Source organism: Oryzias latipes, chromosome 6 (assembly GCF_053564925.1).
Source record: "Oryzias latipes strain Hd-rR chromosome 6, Olatipes_Hd-rR_3.1".
Classification (NCBI taxonomy): Eukaryota; Metazoa; Chordata; class Actinopteri; order Beloniformes; family Adrianichthyidae; genus Oryzias; species Oryzias latipes.
Window position 1 is genome coordinate 8070759 of NC_136242.1, and position 27787 is coordinate 8098545.

Below are 27787 nucleotides of genomic sequence, written 5' to 3' on the forward strand. Positions count from 1 at the left end.
AAAAAAATTGAAAATAAATCAAATCAAATGACAAATATGAAGAACATGTTACATATTTTAGAATACATTAATTGATTTCAGAAATCATTAAGTATCCAGATGAAGCATTAAAAATAACGAGTCATATTTTAAAATAATATGGAATCCCCATTGAACATTTAATTTACAATTTGGCCATGAAATGTAAAATTACATTTTGCTATTTAGAATTCAATATATTCTGTCGTACAAATTTATAATTAATATTCTAAATAAAAGCAAAATCAGTTGCATTTTAACTTGTCGTGAGTTCTTGGTGTTATAATTCAAATAAATTATAATTCAATTTGCAATTCAATGCTGACTTTGACCGTTTAAAAAAAAAATCAAGTTTGCAGGTTGCAATTCAATATTAAAAATATGACATTTCAACACATTGTTTGCTTTAAAGTAATTTTAAAGTAACTTAAAATCTATTGCATTTTAAACACCATGGAGTTTTTGTGTCAAAATTTAAACTGTTGGATCCATACAGTTCGATACCTGATCTGCATGTATCCTTCCACATATCTATTCAACATAATAAATGACGCGCAAACAAGGAAGGTGATAATGAGCATCTGACATCTAGCATTTCAATTTGACTGTTGACGCAGGTTTTGCAAATGAAAATACATGGGGGGGTCGTAATTTCAGTTGAATTTTTACACAAAGACACCATATCAAAGTAAAATACAAAAGATTTGAAGTTACTTTAAAATAAATTTAAATGTTATTTTTAATATTGTATAGGAAATTGCAAAATACATTTGCACAATGAATGGAGAAATTGCATATTAAATTAAAAATTGCAAAATGCAATGTCATTTCAATTATGACAACAAAGAACCATGACGATTTAAAATAAATTTGACTTTTTTTTATTGTCATTGAATTGTAAGTCTTTAGATTGAATTCTAAATTGAAAAATGTATTTTTATATTCCAAGGTCGAGTTACATTTGAACATCAAATTGAAAATTGCATATTACATGGTATTATGACTTAAAAGAACTTCCATAAAAAATAACTGCTTTTAGTTTATAAACCTGAGACCACCATTCCTATTAAGAGATTATAAAAATGGTGGTCTCAGGTTTATTCTTCCATCCATCTACGGCACTGTTCTGAAACCCAAACAAACCAAACCAGTTCCACCAGGGTCGTTAAGAATTGAAAGAGATGACCAGTTTGGTGAGGGAGTCAATGGCTCCCCAACCCCCAGCTGAGGACAAAGGACTCTCAACGACCCTAAACCATGTAGGTTAAGTTGACAGTACCATCCAGTTGGATTTTATTTAATTTTTTATTAATTATTTTTTATTTGGTCAAAATCTGTGTCACAGCTAAACCAAATTACAGATTTAAAAAAAAGATCCATATTCTGTCAAGAGTCCAAGGTTCTGTTCCTGCTTTTGGTGTCAGATTGACAGCTGTCCTGAGATTTTGAAGTTCTGCCGACAGGGTCCTTGTCTTTCAACAGCTGTTATCAGAGTTACTGAGTTAGTTGAGGTTGTCGTCTGCAGGTCAGACCTCAGCTGAAAAAAAATTACAGATAGTGAAGATCTTAGTTGCCACAGTGGTTTTCTTCAAATGTTATTTAACTTATTTCTGTGTTAATTAGGGCGGCCGTGGTGCAGCGGTAGGGCGGTCGACCCATGATCGTAGTATTCCAGGTTTGATTCCCGCCTTGCACACCCATTAGTCGAAGTGTCCTTGGGCAAGACACTGAACCCCACCTTGCATCTGGTGGTAGGCGGGCGTCTGTGTTTGGCAGCAGAGCCACCAGTGTGTGAATGTGTGAGTGACTGTGTGTGTGACTGGGTGAATGGGTCTGTGACTGTTCTTGTAGGAAGTAAGGCGCTATATAAGTATACGCCATTTAATTATAACTTGGATGTCTGATCAAACTCTTCTCAAAGTCTTCCATGTTGTTGACAACCAACTGGTCCGGTGGTCCAAGAGGTTTAAAGTTTTTGATGATTCTTAAGAGTCTGGGCGGTTTTCTTGGCAACTTTAGCATTCAGCCTGGTCAGATGGTCACTCTGATAAATAGTAGCTCCCTTGAGCTTTTTCCTTCATTAGAGGAAGTTTGTGTTTTTGAAACCTGAGGATGGTCGCTGGTTTTTCCGTCTCCTTTCTCGTGGGGAGCCGATGGCAGGTCTCCATGGTGTTTACATCCAGGGAAATCCCTTTAGACTTGAGAAAAACTTCAACCTGTTGCTCCACAGAGATGCCGTCCTTCTCACCGGAATCAGAAGTGTTGTGACATTTAGCATTGATAGCTTTAGCTGTGTTAGCCATTGACCGAAATTTGATCTGTGATCCAGAAAAATCACGTTGTTCATATTGGAGTGTTGTTCCAAGTTGTCCGCTCGTTTCTCCAGTATATCGATCTTGTTGTCTCGATGTTCATTCTGGGCTCAAAGACCTCTGCATGATCTCAAGCAGCCAGTTTTTAATGTGGATGACTTTCAGTTACGACATTTTCTAACATAGAAACCAACCCTTGCGAGATAAAGAGCAGGGAAATATAAACAATGTATTTCTTTGCATTATCCATGGTAAAGGAAATTTTTTTCAAGTTCAGGCAATGAACTCATCAATGTTAAACAAAATTTGTAATAAGTGAAAGATGAGTAATGTTGAAGTGTTTTCTAGACTTTCTGCTGTTTCCAATCAGGATGCTGAGGGTCTGAAGGTGGGCGTGGCCAGTCTGATCAACCAGTGGGTGAGAGGCCAGTCAGACAGCAGTGGCAGGCCGTCAGCCTGCAGAGCAGCAGTAAGTCACTGCAAACATGACATATGGTTTTCCTGCACTCACGCCAAGCACTCTCTCCAATTGTTTGTCTGAAGGATGCTTTGCTCCTGCACTCTTTTTTTGGCTCTGAATAAGCAAAAACAAATGAAATAGATTTCAATGTAAATACATTTTTTAACAGTAGTTATTTCTGTAATCACTCAAGTGACCTTTCTGTGTGGAGTTAGCATGTTCTCCCCGTGCATGCGTGGGTTTTCTCCGGGGACTCCGGCTGCCTCCCACTGTCCAAAACATGCTTCATAGGTTAATTGGTCTCTAAATTGACCCTATGGTGTGAATGTGAGAGTGCATGGGTGTGTGATTGTGACCCTGCGACAGACTGGCGACCTGTCCAGGGTTTCCCCTGCCTGGACAGGGGGATACCTGGGATAGGCTCCAGCAGCCCCGTGACCCCGAAAGGGATAAGTGAATGAATGAAAAGGGCAGACAGACAAAGTACGAAACGAGAGCCTGAGTCCATCCATGTGCAGCTGGTCAGCTCAGAGCAGCTGCAGTGCGGTGTGCAGCAGCAATCAAAACACGGTTGCAAGAGGGTTCCCTCATGTGGGCCCATCAGATACAACAGCCTTTTTTATATGGGTTGTGTTTTTGCAAAGCCAAAGGAATTATTTGCTCATTGTTGAAATCAGTTTTTTATATCGATGGCAGAGGCTGAATGATTGTGTGTCGAGTAAGCTAATAATGTTTGCCTGTTCAACCAAGTTTCCTGAATCCTATTTGGTCAGGATGTGAAGCCTGGAGATGTGATGCAGAAGAAGAACATGTGGGAGGTTATGGGAGACTCAGGGAGGCAGGAACAAAGACTAAAGGTCAGTAGTGACTGTGACAACTTTAAAGTCTTGCTATTTTTCACCTCAGGTGTTCAATTTTTGTAGCAATGATAAAAGCTTCTTAAACTGACCTCATTCAACGCAATGAAAATGTCTTTTTCAGCAGTTTACACCTACATGCTTTCAGTTATAATTTTAAAAACTGCTTTAGAATTTATTTAAGGAAATAAATAAATAAAAATAGCTAAGGCTTTGAATTGTCTCTCCTCAGGGTTCAGCAGCTGAAAAAAAGTTCAAGTTTGTTGTGACCGGCCATGGCAAATACGAGAAGATTCCAGCAAAAGACCAGAGTGGAGGACAATCCAAGTCTGGTGAGAATTGTAACAGGGACTGTGGGTTTAGTGGAGGAGCCACTTTACTCTCTCCTCTTGGGTTCCTTCTTTTGTACGTAACAAAGGTGTTTTTGCACTTCTGTAGAAAATGGGCCAAGGTTTATTCATCTGCTTTCCTCTTGTCCCAGCGGTGTTGCAGAGAGAACTTGAGGTTTTATGTGAGGTTTGCTGTTTCTTATGAGACTGAAATCTGAGAACATAAGTCTGAACTACACTAACATTTAAATGGCAATGCAGCTTCAGCAGTGGTGTGAAACTGTGCTCCAGAAAAGAAGCAACAGACCATAAGGTTGATGGATTCACACAGTAAAAGCAAAGTTTTTCAAAACAGTCATTTTTAATGACACAATTCAAAGAGCAACATCATCATGTTAAGCAAATGTACCCAAATGCAAGAAAAATCTGAATTACATTAAAAAATGAAGTATTTGAGTGTTGAGTGAACTGGAAAAAGTTAAATTTTAAATCTAGAAAATCTTACAACTGCATGTAAGGGTTTCCACAAAAACAAGAAAGAAATAACTCAACATAAGGCAGAAGGCTGCTTGATTACAGCATGTAAGCAAGCTCTGATTATCTGGAGAAATTAACCAAAGCTTCATTAGTATCACTTAACAGTAAACTAAAAAAATAAATTAAAAAACATTTGTTCTGTGTCCCAGCAATTTAACAGTGCCTGCATAACTGACTGCAGTAAAATGAAACAAAACCAATGCAACAACCCTTCTTCACAGCAGACCGCCTTCCCAGCTGATTCAGCTTCACTGACCGGCACAGTGATGTCCGGCTCTCTGTTCTGACCAACATCCTCATGCTCCCACCTCGTCTCCCCTCTAACCTGGATCAAACTTTTGATCATACCTGAGTGGACATTCACAGTGTGTATGAGATAATCTCATAAACCATTTGAACACAGTTTTATTTTATTACTGTATTGTTTTGATAGACTATTTCACAAACAATACTCTGTGTGTTCATTATTAGGATAAATGTTAGAGAAGATCTTTAGTTCAGTGTTTTTCAACCTTTTATGAGCCACGGCACATTTTAACCTTGACAAAAATCCCACGGGACACCAGCACCCAAAAATAAAATAAAAAAGGAGAAACTCATAGTCTGTATTGATCTACAGCCCCTCTGCAATCTCACATGCATTTTTGTGATAATTGTGGCAGAAAAAGCTGGAAGTTGCAGCTGTTTTTTTCTAAAAGATGTAATGAAAGTTAAGTTAGAAGATTCAAAAACTGTTTGTGTGTTCGTTGTTGTTTCAAGACGTTAAGAGGAGAGGTTCATTGTGCGCTGAGATGCTCACTTTAACCCAATGCATCATGGGAGATGTAGTGCATCAGCCGCTGAACGCAAACAGACTTGCGTCTCTGAGCTTCATTGTTTTGTTCACTAATTCCACGGTCTGATACCGGATTCTGTGGAAAGCTACACCGCTAAAGACGAGCTTTAGCTGGTATTTTTGTTGGAACTGAGAGACTTTTTGAGCTAGATAGGAACAAGGACGTTAAGACTTTAACCACTTCTGATTGGTCAGACTGATGACATGTGATTAAGCCTCCAAGAATGAGTGGTGGAGAAAGTTAAAGGGGCGGGACATTTCCGAAAACAGCTGAAGCTACGGCTAAATCGCGGTACCATCATTCTTATAAAAATGTCTTTAATTTAATCAAAGAAACACAAAGAACAAAGTTTTTAAAGATCTTTCATATTCCTAACTCCTCAGCAGCACACTGGTTGAAAAACACTGTTTTAGTTCACCTTTAACAGTTGTGCTACACCCTAGTCTGCACACTATGCACTTGGATAGCACAGGGCCCCAAGTCTTCAAAATACTCCACAAGACTTCAAATCCTTTTGTTCATACCATTTTATAGTTTGGTATTCTTAATGTTTATGCACATCTCATTGAAAGAACAAAGGGTTGTAATTACCAGCAAAATCAAGACAAAACAATTAAAACAAGACAGCACTCTGTGTATAAATACCCAGTGATCTAATAATACCTTTTTATTGAGAATGTATGATGACAAAGACAAAAGTGAACTATGTAGATTAGATAAACACTTCAACGATCATTTAAGACAGATTCAGCTCCTTTTTTTTAAGCCATCTTCAGCTACAAACCTAATATGTAATTGTCAAGTACAAAGGTCTGGTGGGATTTTCCCACAGCAATCTGACAAACAATATTTCCTTACACAGAGACTACATCTAGACCTGTACATTATTTCTGCTGATGATGGCTCTTCGTCTCTGCCAAACACATTTTCTGATTCAGAATTGGGCACTTTACACAAAGCTAAGTTGACGTAAACCCTCTTGCTGTTCTGTTAAAGTCTTTTGGTTCCTCATCTTTACTTTTCCTCCCAATCAAACCCATTTCAAACACTGTTGATATTTTTGTCACAGGCCGTGATGCTGCCTCCTTCAGCTTTTTAGCATCAAACTTTGGACTAAAAAGCAACACAGGCAGTCGGTATGCAAACGAAGGTATCTCTTTCAGCTCATTGTTTTCTTCCTCGTTTTTGTCCTCCTCACTTTGGTTCAGCTCAATCTGGTGCATGATGTTCTCTTTGGAAGAGAACATTTGGAAGAGGACAGCGTCCCACATTTTTGTTGCCATCTCCTTAGGTTGGTTCTCATCCTGGAGTCGGGGCTCATTCTTATGCGTGTCCTCTACAATTCTTTCTTGATCTTGGTCCTGCTCAGTGACCTCTTTCTGAGAACCTTTTTCTGGAAATTTGGGTTCTTCCTGTTCCACTACCATGTGTTTCTTGAGTCGAGACCAACCACTTCCTTTAGATTTTGCACTTTTAAGCTTTTGCATTACTTTTACGGGAGGCTCAGAGGGTAAGAGATTCTCAGTTTCCTTTTTCTCTTCTGATACTTTTTCTGGTGTCTCTTCTCGTTGTTTGTCTCCTCCGTCTGATTCTATGGTGGTCGTCTTCTGATCCAGTGCTTTGAGACTTGGCTTTGGACCTTCAGGTTTGATCGTGGTGACAGACGTTTGAGCCTCTTGTTCTTGCTGTGCATAAATGTTGGCTTTAGACCCAGTTTTGACTTCTGCGTCAGCTGTAAATTCTTTGTTTTTGCCAAGAAGCCTTTTCACTGCTTTTAGGGGATCTTGGCTACTTTCTTCAGGTTTGGTTTCAGCACCATTTGTCTTGGTGTGTTGAGTTAAAAATCCTTCCCCGTGGCTTTCCGAAGTGTTACATGTGGGTGTTGGATATTTTTCCACTGTTTGAACCAAAGCTACATCTTGCTTTGCCACAGAATCAACAGATACGGTTTCTGTCCCTTCTGGCAGAGTTGTTTCACAGGAATCCGCTGCTTGAGAAACTACAATGACAGGGGTTGAAGGCATAGCAGAAAGTTTATGATGAACCAAGACTAATTCTTTTAGATCTTCAGGGTTTTCTTTAGTCTTAACAACCTCACTGGTTGTTTGTTGTTTCAATTTTGGCTCTTGACTGCTCTCTCCTGGTATTTCTTTTTCAGCTTTTACTTCATCTGTCGTTGCCATCTCAAAACTTGATATCCCAAAGGCTGGGGAATATGTTTTGATTCCACCATAAGCAGCATATTCAGCTGGTGTGAGTCCACGATAGGCAGACTTTTGTTTTTGAGAAAGCGGGGCTGGGAGTTTCTGGATGGCTGTTCCAGACACATTGGGAGCTGAAATGCCGTATGTCGGTGTCTTTGGTCTTTTATAGCCAGGTGAAATAGTCATGAGTCGAGACGCTTCATAAGTTGGAGTCTTTGGCCTCTGAAAGACAGCAGCTTCTCGTATTAATGGTCCAGGTGAAGGAGTTTCAGCTTTTTGAACGCCATCTGCTGGAGTTGAGATCCTTCCTTTTGTTAGGTCATGACATGGCTTTGGCTCTGTAATACTTTGCTGTACTGTTTTAACATCAGGCTTCTCCACAGATGAAATGTCCCCGTTTGCTAATCTTTTATGGAGTTCTGCAGACTTACCACTTAAATGAGTAGACAAACTACTGACTTCAGAAAGTGTTTCATCAGTTTTTGGCCTCTCTGACTCTACTGTGATTGGTGACACCGCAAACAAAAGAGGGTTGGGTCTTGAGACTTCAAAGATGGGTGTTGTGGGCCGAGTCACATAATATGCTGGGGTCCTAGGGCGTCCCACCAAGTTTCTTGATGTTTGAAACTCATAAGTGGAGGTTTTAACTCTTTCAGCTTCAAATGACGGATGTTTGATGTCAGATGTTGGAGTTGCTCTTTGGACATCAGATGTTGGAGTTGCTCTTTGGACGTCAGATGTTGGAGTTGCTCTTTGGACGACAGATGTTGGAGTTGCTCTTTGGACGTCAGATGTTGGAGTTGCTCTTTGGACGACAGATGTTGGAGTTGCTCTTTGGACAACAGATGTTGGAGTTGCTCTTTGGACGTCAGATGTTGGAATTGCTCTTTGGACAACAGATGTTGGAGTTGCTCTTTGGACAACAGATGTTGCAGTTGCTTTTTGGACGTCAGATGTTGGAGTTGCTTTTTGGATGTCAAATGTTGGAGTTGCTTTTTGGACATCAGATGTTGGAGTTGCTCTTTGGACGACAGATGTTGGAGTTGCTCTTTGGACGTCAGATGTTGGAGTTGCTCTTTGGACAACAGATGTTGGAGTTGCTCTTTGGACGTCAGATGTTGGAATTGCTCTTTGGACAACAGATGTTGGAGTTGCTTTTTGGATGTCAAATGTTGGAGTTGCTTTTTGGACATCAGATGTTGGAGTTGCTTTTTGGACAACAGATGTTGGAGTTGCTCTTTGGACAACATATGTTGCAGTTGCTTTTTGGACGTCAGATGTTGGAGTTGCTTTTTGGATGTCAAATGTTGGAGTTGCTTTTTGGACGTCAGATGTTGGAGTTGCTCTTTGGACGTCAGATGTTGGAATTGCTCTTTGGACGTAAGATGTTGGAGTTGCTCTTTGGACAACAGATGTTGGAGTTGCTCTTTGGACAACAGATGTTGGAGTTGCTTTTTGGATGTCAAATGTTGGAGTTGCTTTTTGGACATCAGATGTTGGAGTTGCTATTTGGACAACAGATGTTGGAGTTGCTCTTTGGACAACATATGTTGCAGTTGCTTTTTGGACGTCAGATGTTGGAGTTGCTTTTTGGATGTCAAATGTTGGAGTTGCTTTTTGGACGTCAGATGTTGGAGTTGCTCTTTGGACGTCAGATGTTGGAATTGCTCTTTGGACGTAAGATGTTGGAGTTGCTCTTTGGACAACAGATGTTGGAGTTGCTCTTTGGACAACAGATGTTGGAGTTGCTCTATGGACGTCAGATGTTGGAGTTGCTCTTTGGACGTCAAATGTTGGAGTTGCTCTTTGGACGTCAAATGTTGGAGTTGCTCTTTGGATTTCAGGCACAGGGGATCTTCTTTGGAATATGGGTATTAAAGTTGATCCATTGGTTTTAAGCCCTGAAGTGGCTATTTTGCTTTCTGCTGCATCATTTTTAAAAGTGTCAACACCTAAAAATGGTGAAGAACCCATTTTGCCCGTCAAAGTTGTATGTCTCTGAGGATCTGTTTTTAATGAAGGAGTCTGAGCTGTTGGGGTCCCCCCTCCTCTGACTTCAGATGCTTCTGTGATTTTTTGTTTGATCTCTGTTGACGTTTTACTTTGAGAGACTGTGCTGCCGATGGCTGTTAATCCAGCGGAGTCATATACTGGTGGTGTCCTGGTTGTCTCATAATACGATGTGCTTGCTGTGTACATCCTAATTTGAGGGACTTCAAACATTGGCTTTGGAGATTTAGAAGGCTCTGTTGCTTTAAACGTGGGTCGTGGACTTCTTGATTTGACAATTGTGGTCAAAACAGTGAGAGGTCGAATAACAGCATGACCTTCTGATGGTATATATGACGACGGGCCTGGAGTTGGTAGAATCACATCAGGCATAATGGAATATAACTGAGATATTTTAGCTACCACTGGCTGGCTGCCATGCTCCATCAAGGTTGGTACTTCAGAATGATGAGCTGATGTAGAATGTGACAGAATTGTTGCAGCATGCTGTGAGGATGAGTATGAAGGGAGGGCCACTGTTGGAGGGGACATTTTAGCTGCTCTACCAAAAGCTGCTCGCTGTGGATAAGGGGAAGGAACATGTTGATACAGTGGCCTTACAGTGAACCGTGGAGGCTGCTGAATACCAAAGAGGCTGGGAGATGTTTCTGGTGTTCTGGGAGGGGTAAAATGGTCACTACGCTCGAGATCCGGGCTTGCTTCATTTACAGGGGATAAGCTGGAGCGGAAAGGTGCAGTTGACTGTGATGCCTGAGCAGAGGCTTTCTTCTTCGCAGTCCTCTTAAGTAGTTTCTGGAGTCGGGCATTGTCCTTTCCTGGCTTGGGAAGCAGGGGTGGACCGTATTGCTGGGAAAGCAGGCCTGGACGGCCGATGGTTCCATAAGCAACAGCCATTAATATTTTAGCACCCTGTGAAAAACAAAAAAACACTTTAAATTCATGTGGCACCAAATGTTTTGTAGTGCAGATAGTTTTTAGTTATCTTTGGTGCAGTGACAAACAGAACAACAGCCTACATGTTGTTTTTTTCTTATTTACGTACTGCAGAAACTAGTACTTGATTGCAGGCGCACAAAAAAAAAGTCTGCTGGATTACAAGCAAACCTCCAAACTGCACTTTGCTTCATTCACCAAGTAACCTGTCCATTTCCGGCTGGTTCTTGGTGAGAAGTCACAGAGAAGTGCACTGAGAAACAGTACATCACTGCAAACAAGAGATTAAAATGATCAAAAAAAGAGTCCTTTAAAATTGTGGAAGTAGTTTTTCCGCTATTGAACCTTACAAATGTCTCTCCTCAATCAAGTGGACAAAATTACATAAAAAAATAACATCTTGATGACACTAATCATAAATGATAATGTTTGCTTATCACAAACTCATGTAAAAAGTTGAAAGTGTGTTTAACGGATGGTTTTGAGGTATTAAAAAAGAATCATTTTTTAATCATCAAGATGTTTAGTCATTAAAAATATACTTATACTGGAGATCAGTGTATTGAATGTTTTACTTGGTGGTGCTTTTGCATGCAGTTCAGCTTTAACAAGGAGAGTGTGAAACTTGTTTGGCACAGACCAAAGTCTTACAGTCAGGTAGGGCTTTGTCTTTCCAGATGATAGCTGAAAATAAAGTTACATTTCAAGTAAAACAAAGATCTCCCGCCTCTAAACAGAAGCCAATCAACCGAGAGCCTGCCCATGACCCATTATAAAAAATAACCAATCAGGAAAAAGCTAAGTTTAGTGTGCTTTAAACTAATTTAAATTAAATGTGAAAATGTAAGACCACTAAACAGGGCTCTTATCAGGACCCTCTGAGCCACACACTACAATTTCTACTTTGGGGTGGTGGTGTGTTTTGGACCCTACTCCTTTCTTCAGCGTCAAATCTGTAATATCCCTTATTCTCTGTAAACTTAAATTCAGGCCTGAAGTGTACACATACAACACTTCATATTGTATTTGACATTTCTAAACATTTTTTGCCTTTCTCTTTTACAGATTCCTATCATATCAGCTGCTGAGGTGGTGCCATGTCTGCATCTGATCTCAGCACAGCCAAGCATCTCTACAGCCTCACTTCTCTCTGCCACATCCTAAGGATTGTCAGAGGGGTTGCTGGAGTTTCTCCCAGCTATTGAAAAGTGAAAGCAGGGTTCACTTTAAGGTCACTGTGATATTGTCCAGAATATTCAACAAAAGTATGTTTTTGCCTAGCTGTCAATTTTTTTATTTTTATAATAGGATTGTGTTGTCTTTTGTTTTGCATTTTCTGAATTTTTAAATATCCTATTTTTTCACCTTCACATAGTTCCAGAGTGGATTCTTGATATCAGTTTGAGCGTTATATGATTTTGGGGAAACTGTTTAGAGATGGCATAAATAAATAATGTCTGGCTTCTTGTGCATCCTGAATCTGACCAGGTTCACACGGATCTTTTGACTGCAAAACAATCTGGGAAAATTGAGCTGCATATAAAAAACCTGCAAAAGAGACAAACTGATGAAACAAGAGACAGCTAAAAGACACTTGGTGCATCTTGCCAATGCTCACTGGATGAGGTTTTTCCCCCTACATTTGATTAAAATGATTCACTTGTCAGAAGCTTTATTAGACACAGACAAATATATTCTTACAGAAATTTGTTTTAGTTAACCTGCTGATGCCTTTCTCGTTCCTTCATGGTAGACACATTTTTTATTCTTCTTTGCTAAGATTCCTGCCTGTTAATGGGTGTGACCTTTTTTTTTAAATAAAACTGGAGGAGTTTTGTTACCCCTCATTTTGTTTGTAATATCAAGCAGCACAGCATTTTGTCCATCTATCCTTTTCTAACGGGTCAAAGGGCTGGATCTTTGGTGGGACGCAGCAGTCTGAGCAGAGATGCCCAGATTCCTCCCACCACAGACTCTGTAACCCTTGTGCTATCCTAGGCACTTTAACATTGGGAGTTGGGTCATCTAGACCCACTAGACAGTGCTCTGAACCTTTTTTCTTCAGTGATTTGTGATCTTCACTGGTGTCCATGGATTACATGAAATCTTTCCACCTTTATCCACCTTTGTCAGGGTAGGGAGAACACGTCAATGTAAGGGTGGGGTCATCTAAGGTAGTAAAAGGGTTAAAACAAAAAAAATGAGTAAAACTGATCATAACAGAAACTTGTCTTGTTTATTTTTACTCCAACTCTCCTCGTAAGATTCCATGTTGACTGAGATTTATTGGTACTTCATTATACATATCAGGTCCCTCTCAGGACTGCACAAACAAGTGTGCACGCTCATGTGGTCAGTTTGAAGATCACCTGTTTTTCTGATGTCTTATGCATGGAAATGTTTTGGGACTTCCTTCTTTTAATTTGCTATCAGTTACAATTTTGCAAGCATTATAAGAATTATTAAGCTTTGACACTGTGCAGTGATTCTGAAATAAAAGTAGCCGTCGCATGAGGTTATTCACAGAATGTCCTGAAGCTTGGAGCTACACACACACGATACCTGAAATTTTGAAGTCTGTGTGTAAACAAGTGTGAGAGAATCAGTTCACACTTAAATGTCACCTCAGTGAAATGTAGGCTTGCATTGTTGTGGGGTGGGGTGGGGTGGGGTGGGGGCAGGGGGTGGTGGCTTGAGACTCATCCAACTCCTCCTTCCTGAACTCTCTGCCTGACTGACACATGAGATGCTCAGTCTTCCTTTTAAGGCTTTGCTAGGTTTGGTATTTGGAGCGCCTTCACGACCAAGTTCAAAAGAGGAAAGAGTAATAATAGCTGTGTAATGAAAACATTATGCAGATTCCAAATATTGGACTCTTTAAGTAAATGCTTCCAGCTCCAAAGTGCGTTGTACTTCTACCTTCAGTGACATTATGAGGATCTACACAAAAATGGCAGACAGTTAGCTGAATTGAGCACTTGTTGGACTTACCCGGTAAGAGCTTTTTAGCCGTTTTCCAAAGCACTCCAGGCTGGATCCCCTTAAAGAACAAGATGTAATACTCTTTAAAAAATATCAAACTAAACAACTTTTTTCTGTAAAACTATGCTACACTAAAATCGAAGTTCCAATCTATATTGGGATCTGTGTTGGGCATGCCTCATTGCAACTAGAGCATAGAAACTGCGCTGTGCTTTGAGGCCACTGAGAATTGCAAACATTGCCCGGCTAACATTTAGCTCAGCCCTGCCTGTGTTTAGGTCAGTAAACACAGCTTAAACACAGCAGACTCTGCAGCTGATTCCTCTTTAGCTCTCTGGACTATGGTTTTCAGTCTGTCTGGACTACAAAGGGTGGAATGGTATGGACTGCTTACCTGAAGGGTAGTTGCTTCAGGGGCCACCCGGCTGCTGCCTACTCGTCCCAGCCTAGAGTGTCAGGATGGCAGGTTCATTTCGAGCACAACTTGACCCCCCTTCCTACAAATGGAAGGACCCGGCGCCATGGGCATCCAAAAATAAATCCTTAGCCCTGGAGCTACTCAGTGACAGCAACGAGAGTGAAGTGACTGGGACATCTCCGGCCCAACACCAGCCCACACGTCCAAAAGTGAGGTCTGAGGGCCACCCAGGGGTTCCTAAAGGGTCTAACAAGCACCCCTCACTTACTTTTTGGAAAGTCAGGTCAGTGAAGTGAAAGACAATTGGATTGCAATATTATTTAAATCAAACGGAAAGGTTCCAGATTTCTCAGAATGACCTTAAGCTGTCAAATGTTTTTTTTTCCACATTTTTGGATGTTTCAAACTTTTTCTGACACTTTGTGCTCCATACATTAACTTTCTGCATGGTAACATAAGAGGAGTCAGGTCAAATCCTCATAATCCTCATGATTTTTTTTAAAAAATCATAGGTGCATGGGGTTCTATATATATGCTTTACGTCACTTCATGGCAAATGGTCGGCTATAGTATTTTAGTCCAGTACATCAAACACTGAAATCCTACCAACTGACTTTTCCTCTGTGATGCTGAGTGACCTCAGATCCTCAAGAGGGTGTGTGCTACAACTGATGGGTTTTTCTGTCATCAAACTATAATCTATTGATCTGCAACCGATGCTTTCCTGATTGAGGTCAGAGTAGTCAGGAAAGCATAATCCATCTGTTTTCAGACTACGACATGATGCATCATGCACAGGTCACCACTCAATCACAAGGGTCACGCACAACACACACACTTACACTCAGTTCTGACTTTGGAACCCTCTATAGCAGAAGTACAAGTACAAGACGTTTAGTCACATGTTTTTGGGTTGTCTGGGCCTGTGGAGGGTTGCAGAGAGGAGTGGCTGCATCCTAACCCTTTAACTACTGAACCAAGCCTAAATGAATTACAAAATGTTTTCTTTCTGCTTGCTTTTTGCCTTCTTTCTCTTTCGGCTTGTACCATCAGGGGTCGCCACGGTGAAACAACCTCTCATTCGAGGATGAGTTGCATGGTTAACTTGGCAATGTTTTACGCCGGATGCCCTTCCTGACGCAATCCTCTCAATTCATCCAGGCTTGGGACCGGCACAGAAGGGAATAGGGAGCAGCCCGGATTCGAACACTGGTTTCACGGACGGAAGGCGCCGCAAACCAGCACGAGCTATCTTGCCTTTTGGGAGTAATACACGCAAGTGCATAAACACACATAGATTGTCCACACAAACTAAACTCTGATTGTCTTATTTTCTCATTTCTAACAGTTAGGCTTTGCACAAGGAGCTTGCTTAACACATGAACAGTCCTCACAGGCTGGTTGCAGGATTTGGGGAGTGTTAAAAAACTGAAAACTTCGTATGACATGCCTGCAGCTAACCCACTTTAACCTCATTTTAGCCTTACATGTCGGATAACTATCACTCGCAGCATTCCCGTAGAAAAATATGTGCATGAGCATTTTTGGTCCACAGGTTGACGGAGCATTCTACAACCCTCTGTGTGCCTCTTACAAGTTTGACTTATTCATCAGTAAGGGCAGTTGGGAGTCAGGCTTTATCTGAGGAAACTACAGGAAGACTACACACAAGCACTGAACAGGCAGCCCTCAGACTGTAATGAAGACTTAACCCTTGTGCTATCTTAGATGACCCCACCCTTACATTGACGTGTTCTCCCTACCATGACAAAGTAGGATAAAGGTGGAAAGATTTCATGTAGTCCATGGACACCAGTGAAAATCACAAATCATTGAAGAAAAAAGTTCAGCGCACTGTCTAGTGGGTCTACATGACCCAACTCTCAATGTTAAAGTGCCTGGGATAGCACAAGGGTTACAGTAGAGTCTGTGCAGTTGTGTGGTGATGGTTGTCTCTGTGTGTGATGGATTGGAGACCTGTCATGCCTGTCTGCCACCTGATGACATAAGGAATAGGCTCCACTCGTGAAAACAGACTAAAGGAGCTTCATAAGAGGATCCATGGATCCATAATGCTTAGACTAGTTTGTGATAAATAGTCCTTGGATGAGTAGGCTTTTGTAGAGCATGTAAGAAAAGATGTACAGCAGTCAGACTGTATTCAACACATGGAGCTGCCTAGTGAGCGGTGGTGACTTGGATTTAGTCAGTGAACTAAGCACAGTGTGTTTCAGGTTAGGAAAAAAAGCCCCAAATAAGCAGCTGCTTAACTCTGTGATGTGTCCAGGCCCTACCAGTGAGACAACAAGCTAAAGAAATGAAAGTATAAACATTTTTAGTCATCTCTCACCCAGTCAAACCAAGCCGTGGCTTCAGTCTCATCATCTAGCAAACTGGAGCAGCTGTGAAGCTCTCTAGATGATTCATCCTGCTTTTTCTGCAAAAATACATCTGCCTGCCGTTCATGCTACATAATGAGAAAACAAACAAGACAAAGTTCTCTAGAAGCTTAAACGGTTTCATTTGCATTTTTCTGCTCCAGTGAACATGATGTGTTTGCAGACATCCTCTGTGAATGCTCAGAAACAACACCTGCCATGCTTCACTGATATCCAACTCTCAGCTAACTCTCAGAGGAAATGTGCTTGCCTAATGCAGTGGCCCCAGAATAGAATCCCGTGTCCATCTTGGCTGCAGCCTTTCCCAAACTTGAGTCTCCTTCCAAAGCACTCAGCCCTTCCATCTCCTTTTGGAGCTCCATCAGAGGGTGGGGGGGGGGGGGGGTTGCAGACGTGACTCCTGCCCCATGACATGGACGACTTCACATCAGAGCCCATCTTCAGCCAATGAGGAGGTCCACTGGATTGGGTGTCACTATAACAGAAGGACATAATCAGCGTGGTAAGTTTGCAGAACCCTACAGCCTGTCTTGGCCAGCAGGGAGCTCACTTCTGTCAGCGTTTCTGAGGTAAGGAGGTGGGGAGAGAATGAAAGCATGAATAGTAGAATGTTCCCAAACATCAACAAACTTCAGCTGCTGAGACTGCATGTTTTAGAGAGGAAACAGCTGGGTTCAAACTGTGGCCAAGAAAAAAAGACAGATCATAGAGAAAACGGCCTCATATCAATATGTTAGAGTCCTGACACTGGACACAGAGAAGATGAACTCATCAGCACTGGGTTTGGCTCTTGGCCATGTTTAACTGTGGAGTTTTAGAGGCGTAGAGCAGATGAGGATGTTAGCTTGTTTTTGTTTGGTGGCCCAGGGATGTTGGAAAGGGTCATACCTGGGGGATTTACAGATGGCTTAAAGCCTTTGAAGCAGCTTTCCACCCCAGCAGACATCCAATGTCAACTGTGACATGATGAGAAGAGAAGGGACAAACCCAATGGTTGATTTTTGTCATTTAGGCATGGGCATTCAAATGTTAATGTTAGCCTGTTAGTTGGTGAGGCTGTGAACGTATGTACCCAATGCTTTCATGCTCTGACAACGACCACTTTAGAATCTGGAACACATTGAAGAAAATCTCTCAGTGTCAATTGTTTCTTCTGGAGACTTTCATTTTGGACTTTAGGAGACCCAACAAAGAAATTTGGAAGCTAGATCTGTCCCAAACTACCACCTGTTAGACTTGTACTATATTCTGAAGCAAAGACCGGCCTCCATAGACAGGCAGCCTCAGCTGGATGATTGAAAGAACCATGTGACAGCAGAACGGCCCAAAAAGGGAATGAAGGTGGATTTATGGGTTATGGTCCAGAGAATGGAACCCAATCCTCAAAATCATGGCTGCTAAAACTGGATCTGAGCTGTGAACAGCTGTTTGTTGGCAACACCTCTGACTTTGGGGCACCTTCATGAAGTCTTTTCTGATTATGAGGTTAATGTAGGATAAGCCGAAATCAGATGCAGATTCATTTCTGAGTAAATTCAGGTCAGGTTTGTTTGTCTTCAACGGCTTCCTGTGCTACATTCTATACAGTCAGATGAATTCTTGCAGGATCTTGAGTTGAGAAAAATCTGGGGTTTTGGGAAAAGCGATACCACAAATGCATCTGCAGCACCTTTGATGGAGAGGACAGGAAAAGAAGGACCTTTGACACTTGCTCATTGGTATACTGTTTTGCTCAACTGCCACATTAGTCTTCTTGTTTGGCAGCTGAATACTGACCATTGCTAGAAATCTATGTTTGGACTCCTTCTCATTTATCACAAGTGAAGCAGATTTGAGCTGAGGCTCACATTTCAGTCAGACATAACTCATAATTATAAACCGAGACAGATGGGACAAACTTCACAACAAATAGAAGCTCCTTGTAAAGGTTTTATCTAAAAAAAATTCTTCAGATGAATCTGCACTCATCCAAACTGAATTTTGTGTGTGTGCTGGGAGAAAAAGGTGTCCTGGGTAGAGACGCCTTGATCAGGGCGGGGTCGGCAGCACATGTTGAAGACATCTGAAACATAACCCGGAGCTAAAAATACAACATGGTGGCCTAAAATGCTTTCTAACAGACTTCAAGTTCATTTCTTTTCTCGGATTTTCAGGTTTCAAAGTCCACTGTCACCATGTCTGACACAGAAGAAGTGTAAGTCAACTCGCTTTTATCCAGCACTTCCAAATCTGTAACTATTGGACAACTGTCAGACACCACAGTTCTGGTCTCGCTCCTGTTTTTCAGGAGTATATTTTAATCATTCCTTGTGTGGAGATTCTGAGTTGGGGTTTTTAAGTTCAATGCATTGTTTCTCTTAAAGAGAATAAATGTGAAACTCTACCTCTAATCACTGCTTTTGTCTTCTGTCTTGCAGAGAACAGGTTGAGGGTAAGTAGCATCCCCCTCCCCTCTTTAAAAAGATCAAAACATCATTCATTTGATTTAGGCGCAGTCAGGAACTCGATGTTAAATCCCACCAAAACCTCTGAAACGTCCCTAACTACATTTTCATTTTCCATAAGTATTTGCATTGAGGAACAGAATATGTTTGCCAGTTTGGCTTGACTCCTCCAGATTTGCGCCGTGCAGCCAGCACATATTGTGGTCTTGCTGAAGCATGACTGCAGGCAGCAGCACCAACAACAGGACAGTGTCGTGTGTGTCGAAACAACATCTGTCTTCCTCAGACACAGTGTTATGCTTACCTGTTGGCAAAGAATCCTGCAGCTCTGCATGACTGTCTGAAATTTTGCAGTCCTCCAAAGCTGATCAGTGAGATGAAAAAACTGCTTTTTTTCTCCTCAATGTGAAGCTTCATTCTAAGAGCTCCAATCAGCCCAGAAGGACTGCTTAATGAATGCTTAGCATGGATCCTCAGTGTACCCACATTGTACTTGAGTATTCTGTCTGAGTGGGTATATATGGGATCTTTTGATGTTGTTCTTCTGCTCCTTTCTTTCTTCCAATGGACATGAAGAATATGATGGTAAGACAGTCGGCAGATCTGATACTAATTTGTCATTCACTCTTGAAGGTTGTGTTTCTTGCTCCACGGTTACCTTTGGTGGCATGCTGATCAACACTAACAGAACCCAAAAGTCGGAAAATACATAAATTGAAGCATCCGGTCAAAATCTGTCTCAGGCTGTCCTTGAATAGCTGTGCTGGTTTCCCAAAGGCGATCTCAGGCCATGTTCAGTGACACCTTCTTCGCCCCTGTAACTGTTTGCAACCTGGTGGCATTGCCCAAAAACGTCACCCTTCATGAACCTCCTCATTTCTCACATCTTCCTTTCCATCTACTCACCCCATCCGCCTCTTTTCCTCCACCCTCTTCCCTTCCTGCCTCCGTTAACCCTCTCACTGGCCTCCTCCTCATCCTGGCTGCATGACGTTTAGCTGTAGAAGAGGAGGTAGTAGTGGAAGTAGAGGTGGCCCCAGAGGCAGCCCCAGAGGCAGCCGCAGAGCCAGAACCAGAGCCAGAACCAGTGGTAGAGCCAGAACCAGAGCCAGAGCCAGAGCCAGAACCAGAAGCAGAGCCTGAGCCTGAGCCTGAAGGTATGTGTGCCAAGATGGGGAAGAGGTCTTTTCTATCAGGCATCAGGTGTGCTCCACTGCTTAAAGCCAGACAGGCAGACCCCACTATTCGGTTCCCTGACCCAGTCAGGCCCATAACATCCTCTGAGCTTGGGAACAGCATGAAATGATAAAAGTTAGACACATTTCACCTTCCTCTCAACTCTAGACACATGTTTTGCTTTCGCTATTAACTTATAGTGCAGAACTTTCTACTAAAGCCAAGCTGTTAAATTGATCCCCCATAAAGTTAGTCTTGTGGCTGATAAAAGAGGCCTCAAAAATCCTCCTGTGAGTGTTTGCTGATGTTAAAAAATATATTTTGTAATTTGTAAGTCATTTGTATCACAACTTTATTTTTTCAATTTTCCTGGTTTACTACTCTGGCTGGGAGGCTGAGACTTTCTTGTGGATTTTCTGTCTAAAAACCAGCAGCATAGTACTATCAAACACTATTAAAATGATCAAACTTTTAGCAGCTCATCACTTCAACTAACATATCAGCAAAAGAAGCCTAAGTCAGAATAGCTGCTAAAGGGACTCTGACTTTGTTATGCAAAGATAGGAAGAACCATTAGCTTCAGATTCAAAGTGACTTCAGCCTTTAAGTCACATCTGACTAAAGTCTAATTTAACCCATGATTCTTTTAAGTAACTGCAAGGATCAGTTTCTTCTCGTTTTACAAGCAGGTTTTTCTGCTTTGTTTATTCTTGTATTTGTTTATTAATGAACTGAAAATCTTCCGATCAGCCGCATAATCTTTAAAGGTACCAATTTCAGCAAAGAACCAAAAATGAAGGCCACCCATGCTTTTTTAAGAAACTGATGCTCATTGTGTGCTGGACTGACTGCACTTATGAAACATTCACTCTAAAGTTTGTAAGCATGCATATTTGACCTCTTTTCCATTTGAACCTCCTTGCTGTATCTCTGAATGTTAATCCCAGGACGTCATTTGACAGTAAGACTCAGGAAATGTGCGATCATCACCGTTTTTTTCCTCCTTTCATTCAGCATGCAGCTAAATCTTAGTAACTTCTTAGATGGTCACCATCACTCTTCACTGGTCTTCCTCTGCTGTTGCGCTCATTGGGCCCCTGTGGATTCTGCTACATTCAGCAGGATCTCGGGTTGAAAATGTTAGCCTTACACACTGAACAAGCTGGATCTGACACACCTTATGTTTTTAGGATCCATTTACAGCAATCAACCTACTCTCCTTTCATCTCAATAGGAAATGTAGTTTTTATCTAAAATGAAGGTGAAACCAGGAACTCAGTTTGTTTAAGAAAAAAAATGTACACATGGATAATCGGTACAACAGCAACATATATCTGTGAGATATTTTTATGGTGGTCCATAAATGCTTTAAACAATGGTTTTACTTTCCCTGATATATAACTACCTAATTCTGGTTTACTTTTTTGAATAATTATTGTGGTCAACTCATAGGAAACTTGTTTTAAAAATGTAACGTCTGCTCTGTCTCTCACACTAACACTTTGGACTTTCTTCCATGCTTGATGCATGCAGTCTTTAAAGAGGAAGTATGTCCATCTAAAATCCTCTGGTGGACCTGAAATCCGTTTCTCTTGTGGTGGAGCTGCGCCACCTTTCTGTCAAACTTGAGGAGTGCTCCCCATGTGGCACTGACCCTTTTCACTGAGTTTAGAAAGGAAATGAAGAATATGCTAACCTTGGCTTCAGTGTGCAGCAAACCTACAGTTTGAGACATGCCACCTGCATGGTGTGGAGCTGCTAGAACCAGAAGGAACAAGGACAATTAAGTGCCATGCTTGTAAAAGAATCCTCATGGGGTCAAGCCAAAAAAGACATGCAAAGGTGTTGAAAGTGACACCAATAAAACGTTCAAAAAGCAGTACAAAAGAATTGAAATTGTTAGGAAACAGCATACAACACTAACTATTCAGACTGGAGTGTAATCAAAGAAAGGTTGTTACCACATAGTGCCCTAACACACTGTTTGAACGCCTCTGTTTGAATCCCCGATGTAAATAATTTGCTCTCATTTACCTGTTCTAATCACAATTTTAAAACCTTGGATGCTTTCTTAATTAATCTTTCTTGTAACAGAATAAAAACTACAAACTTTGATTGATGTGATGCCTGTGGAAACTGAAATAATGTGTCTTGTTTCTAACCATGTACTCATCCCTTCTTTTCCTAAACTACAGAGGAGAAGCCAAAGTTCAAGTAAGTTTGCTTTTCGTGGATTTTAATTTTAATTGATTTCTGAAGAAGTTCTGGTTGGAGCCAACCAATAAATCAGCAGGTGATTTTTGACACTGATATTGAAGGGCCAAACTATCTCCCACAGGCCCACGGCCCCAAAGATCCCAGATGGTGAGAAAGTGGACTTTGATGTGAGTATATCAAAAACTGATGACGGAACGTGTGTGTCTCTCCCCCTAAGTCTGGATCTGTTCTTTCCACATGCAGGACATCCAGAAGAAACGTCAGAACAAGGATCTGGTGGAGCTGCAGGGCCTGATCGATGCTCACTTCGAGTGCAGGAAGAAGGAGGAGGAAGAGCTGATTGCACTGAAGGAGAGGATTGTGAGTTCTAACTTTAAAGATGAACTTCACCAGTTGAAATTACACACAGAGGTGCGTGTGGAAAGAGTCTGAGCTGTGACCCAGAATCTTCTGGCCTTCAGGAAAAGCGTCGCGCTGAGAGGGCGGAGCAGCAGAGGATCCGTGCTGAGAAGGACAAGGAGCGCCAGGCCAGACGTGAGGTCTGCTGTTGTCACACAGCCCTTTAGCTTTTCTGCTAACTCTGCTATCCCTGATGTTTCATTTTGATGCTCTAAGTTGTAAGATCAGTCTCATCCATGATCCAGCCTGTCAGAGTTTGACCACATGGATCACAGTCTCGGTTTGTGTTGAATGCAGGAGGAGAGGCGTATCAAGGAGGAGTCGGATGCCAAGAAGAAGGCTGAGGAGGATGCCAAGAAGAAGTCTGCTATGACCAGCTCCACCTACAGCAGCCACCTGCAGAAGGTCTGTCAAAAACACTCCCACATCAGTGTTGGGGGACATTCACCGTGAACATGATTAACCTGTCTGTGTGAAACAGGCTGACCAGAAGAGAGGAGGAAAGAAAGAGACTGAGAGAGAGAAGAAGAAGAAGATCCTCGCTGCCAGACGCAAGCAGCTCAACATCGACCATCTGAGTGAAGACAAGCTGAAGTAAAAGTCTCACACACACACACTCCTGTATTCCATTTACCCAGTTCCCCACTCATCTACTACCTGAATAAGCAGAAACGCGTTGTTAATGTTAAAGTCCCTTTCCTTCCAGTTTCCTCAGCCTTACAATGCTATGAAATCGTTTTATTTTTATTTCATGGGTTTTTATTTTACACTTACTGATGGTGTTTAAAGGTGGATCTGTAGCATCACTTCTTCTGCTCTGCAGGGATAAGATTACTGAGCTGTATGAATGGATGCGCCAGCTGGAGTCTGAGAAGTTCGAGCACATGGAGAGACTGAAGAGGCAGAAGTATGAGGTGAGAGCTCGGCTCCACACCAAAGCAACCCCCTCCAGCCCTGAGCTTCCCCGGCTCGACTCGGTCTTACTGTACTGACTCGAGTCATACAGGGAGGTCTCACAGACCACTGATCCACAGACCATGAAGGACATACCCACCAGGCTCCCTTGATTCCATTTTATTTATCTTCAAAAAATGTCAAAACAGACGGACTCAAAATTTCTCTGGGCATTGCGGAAGTATCTTCATGTATCTGGTGACGTTTAGTTTGTTCAAATAACATGTTCATCAATCTGTGTTGTGCCCACACAAAAGCACACTCTCTGAAGTGCTCTGGTGAACCAGGAAAAGAGTCATAAAGAGCCACCCATCTCAAAAAACAGACAATGACTTTGGATAAATTCTTGCTAAAGAACATTATAGAATTATCAGTGAAAGAAAACAATCTTCTTGATCACTTTCCATCACGTGAAAGATGTGAACCACCCTGAACTCTGATTCCCTTCAGGTTACAACTCTGCGTAAGAGAGTGGAGGAACTCAGTAAATTGTAAGTAGAGTAGCTGAGCACAGCTGCTGCCAGCTTCAAGCTCGCTGCATGACAGCATGAAGGAAGATTGAAAAGTCAGAGCATTGCTGCTGGTCGGGAGAGGATGCAGCAGCTTCTGAGCCCGCCTGAATCCAGAGGTGTACTGATGCTTTTTAGGGCTAAAGGAAGCTCCAGCTCAAGTAGGCTGTTTAAACTAATTAGGAATGAGTTTTTTCAGCTTTTGAAACAAAAACAAATTGTAATTTACAAATCCCAAACAAAACAGAGTGTAGGAATTTAGGACAACTTCTTTCTTTTGGCCTTTTTTTCTTTAAGCAAACAGCTACACTCTCATTTGTTTGTGGTCCAGAGGCTTTCTTCAAGTAAATCTTGGCTAATATTTAATCAAAGTAGTAATTGCTGTAGAACAGGATCACATTTTTTTAATGTCACAGAGTCTTTGTCAGGTGTGTGTGCTCAGTCAGGTAAGTTAACGGTCCGTCACTGTCTTGGTTTCCCATAATGCATCTCCTCAGACGTACCGCAGCCTGTGGTAAAGCAGGAGCAGCGGCCGTTGTCCCCTCACAGGTAAAGGTGACCTGCTGAATGTTAAAGATGCGTGTTGTTTCCAGGTGCTCACCCTCAGAAACCGCATCGATGTACTGCAGAAGCAGTAAGTACTGTAGCTGATATGTTTCGCCCACTGCTCTCTGGGTGGAAACATGCTTTAACCAGAAATAACAGAAATTATTGATTAAACAGGAAATGGTTAACAGACTAAGAATAGCAAAAATAAATAACCAAATAAAGATTGAAATCTAAAGTATGATTATGCTGAAGAGGATTAGATGATCACAACATTAGGGCTGAATTCGAATTGCGTCCTGACCTCTCTGACTTCTTCCTACCTCTACATTTAGTCCTCCAAGAGGAGTTATAGAAATTCCTACGTCACTAACACTACATGACTTCATCGGTAGTCGCCGGTGAGCTAAGTCAGCTGCCTGCGCTCGGACCTAACAACAATGGGTTTATAACTGTAAAAAGTCATGCAGAAACAAAGACACCCACATAAAGAAATGCATTTCTGGTCACGGCAAAGCGCAATGCGAAACACCCTACCAGTGGATGGCTACCCAGCCGTAAGTTTCTACGGCCACCGCTTAAAAATAACTTTCGGGCACCACTAACTTCAAATGCCCCTACAATTGGTGCCATAGGGAGGAGCCAGAGGGGTAGGGGAGAAAGTCCCATTCAGCCAAAGTCTCACCTGCGTTGGATGCTGATCCAGCTGTAGCCTCTAAGCCATGACCACAAACGGTGCTTTTTGCTGTGCTTCCACGAGCACCATGTTCATGTTTTCACTCTTCAACTCTCACTGTGAGAAGTACTACAGCAACTATGTGGTTGCTGTGTGAAAACGGAGGCTGTTGGACACCAGTAATCCAGGTACGTGCAGCATGGCGTGGTTTTTTTTGGACAAGCTTGTCAACTGCATCAGCTACATTCCTTCTCTTATCTGAATCCAAATGAAAAGGTATCATATCAAACTCCTCACAGTTCTGAAACAGACAAAGAACCTGCACTCCTTTTTAACAAAATCTGATATTATTCCTAATGACCTACAAAAGCCACGTAAAGGTGGGCTAGTCAGGTTTGTCGATTAGCAATGCCTTGCACAACTTTGTTATCAGTTATTGTAAAATATGTTACTGTACATCCAACCCATCTCATTTAAAGTGCACATGCCCATTAGTGAAGAGTTAGGGTGATTTTGAAACTATTATATGACCTAACAATTTTCTATAACATTGAATGATTTAAAATTCAAATGCATTGTGTTTGTAAAGCACCTCTCATACAAAGAAAAAGCTCAAGGTGCTGTACACATCACAAGAAATGAACAAAAACACCATTCCCCACATATGTAATATAAGAATAAGATAAATCCCTCATATGGTAATATGGTACACAAAAAACATACACAAAGGAAGGAGAAATGATTATGACAAAAGAGAAGCTAAATAAAGGAGAACCCTGCGTACAACACTAACCTGCGTCCTGTGAGGGGTTGAAAGTGATGAGAACTTTTTGCACAGCTTGGCCCTTTGCTTTTACTTTGCTACCATTGCAGACCCTGAGGCTGTCATCAAGCTCAGTTTTAACGTTCCTTCTGTTTTCCTGTTTCACATTACAGCAGCAAGAAGGGAGCTGCTGCCCGCCGCAGGAAGTAGACTGGCTCAGACTGCCTCTGCACGAAAACCAAACGATGATCAACACACGCCAGATGAAGCACAGCATGCTGTGGCGAAGATCATTGCACCAAAGAAACTATTGTCTCTGAGATCTGCGCCGCAGTTACCAAGCCAAATGGAGAAAAGCCAACCAAATGCCTTTAGCTGCTGTTCAATAGCAATTAAAAGAAGGAAAATTTTTGTCATGCTTCCTCTCCCTCCATTGCTGGTTCTCAGTATTTTTGTAAATAAAGTGTGACTCTTCAAGGCATGTCTGTAGATCTGTTGTTATTCAAAATCAATAAAATTCCGTATTTTTAGATTTGCTATTTTAAGGTCGTTTGTTCAACACAATTTTCCTTTGCAAACTAATTTAATACATTTGAAATGACAAACAGAAAAACTCAAATCAGTCTAGTAAAAAAAAAACAGAAAGAGCTTGCTTATTTTTGTGCCTTTTTTTTTAATTTGGCAAAACAAATGAATGAAAAAAAAAAATCGCTTAAAAGACTTTGATTTGTTTTGACCTTTTTTCATTAATCCAATTTTTTATTTTATGGCAAATTTTATAAAAATGCACTTTTTCTACATTCCTGCACAAAAACAAATAAAAATATGTGCACACAATAGCATAAAAATACAAAGTATGAAAGACAACTGAGGAAGCTGAAAGCATTTGATCACTTTAACTACAAGAAGTTGTTGTCTGCAGAGAAAAAAAAAGGTGAAAATTTACATGTTTAATTGGTTTTGGACTGTTTACCCTAAGAACCTCCTTCACCTTCTCTGCTCCCTAACTTTACCGTTCCTCTTAGGTTCCTCTCATTCAAAAACAGATTCTCTGTCCTGACAAAGCTGACCTTCATTCCTCTCCTTTCCAGAACAAACCTCCGCCTGCTTCCTGCTTCCTGCTCGCAGTAAAGATCAATGTCATCTGCAAACGTTCTGGTCTGCAGAGATTCCTGTATAACCTTCTCCTTCCATCTTTCCCTCACACTTTTGGAATCTGTCAACACATTTCCATCTTTGTCCTTCATCACCCCAACATGCTCAACATCCTTCCATCTCTGTATGTCTGTCTCATCTGCACAGATCCACCAACCCCCAAGATTCTTTCCCCCAACTGTCATGATTATTTTAGCTGTAGCTGTCCAGTCACATGATTTCTATGGCGACCATAAGCAGATGAAGCTAAGCCATACTACGTGAACTCTGAATGGGACCTAAAGACCATTTGCAGACAAAGAAGATCCACGCACGTCACTGTTTTTCTCATCTGAGCCAACATCTGACTGTGTGCCTGAATAGCTCCGATATAGCTTGCCATTTCTGTTGCACGGGCAGGGCCGTTTCTAGCTTTGTGGGGGCCCCAGGCAAGATTCTGTTTGTGGGCCTCCATTTTGTAAACTGTAATGGAGAAATTCCTAACCCTCTAATTCTACTGATACAGCCCAATGTAAGACACATCATGAGCACAACAGGCTACTTTCAAATTGACCCACTCAGACAAGTTAAACTGATTTAAAGTCCCCCTCCAAAAAAAAATCCATTTTTTTTTGTTTTTGACACGCAGGTTTGGCATTTTTCTTATGAGAGAG

General features: G+C 41.5%; 2 protein-coding genes and 1 non-coding gene across 8 annotated transcripts in view; 2 read left to right on the forward strand and 1 right to left on the reverse strand.

The window, feature by feature from the left end:
* The window catches only part of lsp1a (lymphocyte specific protein 1 a), a 44860-nt gene extending 32138 nt beyond the window's left edge, over nt 1–12722 (forward strand). For both annotated transcript variants that reach the window (XM_011475749.4, XM_011475750.4), the window contains exons 10-13: nt 2701–2799; nt 3564–3647; nt 3880–3979; nt 11562–12722. In XM_011475749.4, coding sequence (XP_011474051.1) covers nt 2701–2799; nt 3564–3647; nt 3880–3979; nt 11562–11584 — 306 coding nt within the window. In that variant the 3' untranslated portion in view covers nt 11585–12722. The remainder of the gene's footprint in view (nt 1–2700; nt 2800–3563; nt 3648–3879; nt 3980–11561) is intronic.
* On the reverse strand, nt 5988–14110 carry prr33 (proline rich 33). Its single transcript, XR_013656331.1, has 3 exons — nt 13873–14110; nt 13488–13536; nt 5988–10472 (listed from the first exon to the last, which is right to left on the reverse strand). It is a non-coding gene; the product is annotated as a proline rich 33 (transcript).
* tnnt3a (troponin T type 3a (skeletal, fast)) lies at nt 14040–26460 on the forward strand. Of its 5 annotated transcripts, none has more exons than XM_078948363.1 (14): nt 14040–14179; nt 14950–16797; nt 18449–18489; nt 18713–18726; nt 19738–19896; nt 22111–22129; nt 22254–22299; nt 22376–22492; nt 22594–22671; nt 22829–22936; nt 23013–23125; nt 23355–23445; nt 23936–23976; nt 26153–26460. In XM_078948363.1, exons 3-14 carry the CDS (start codon nt 18470–18472, stop codon nt 26187–26189), a joined length of 843 nt encoding a protein of 280 aa, XP_078804489.1. In that variant the 5' UTR covers nt 14040–14179; nt 14950–16797; nt 18449–18469; the 3' UTR covers nt 26190–26460. The 5 variants fall into 5 exon arrangements, with proteins under 5 accessions (XP_078804489.1, XP_023811330.1, XP_023811331.1 ...); XM_023955562.2 differs by having other exon boundaries at nt 14045–14179; nt 15058–16797; XM_023955563.2 differs by lacking the exon at nt 19738–19896 and having other exon boundaries at nt 14045–14179; nt 15058–16797.
* The last annotated feature ends 1327 nt before the right edge of the window (nt 26461–27787 follow it).

What these genes read in the sequence shown, in the direction of transcription:
- tnnt3a (XM_078948363.1), top strand. Translation starts at nt 18,470, where the DNA reads ATGTCTGACACAGAAGAAGT. An exon ending in TTGCACTGAAGGAGAGGATT is followed by an intron (nt 22,493 to 22,593) that starts GTGAGTTCTAAC and finishes TCTGGCCTTCAG; the next exon opens with GAAAAGCGTCGCGCTGAGAG. An exon ending in ACAGCAGCCACCTGCAGAAG is followed by an intron (nt 22,937 to 23,012) that starts GTCTGTCAAAAA and finishes TGTGTGAAACAG; the next exon opens with GCTGACCAGAAGAGAGGAGG.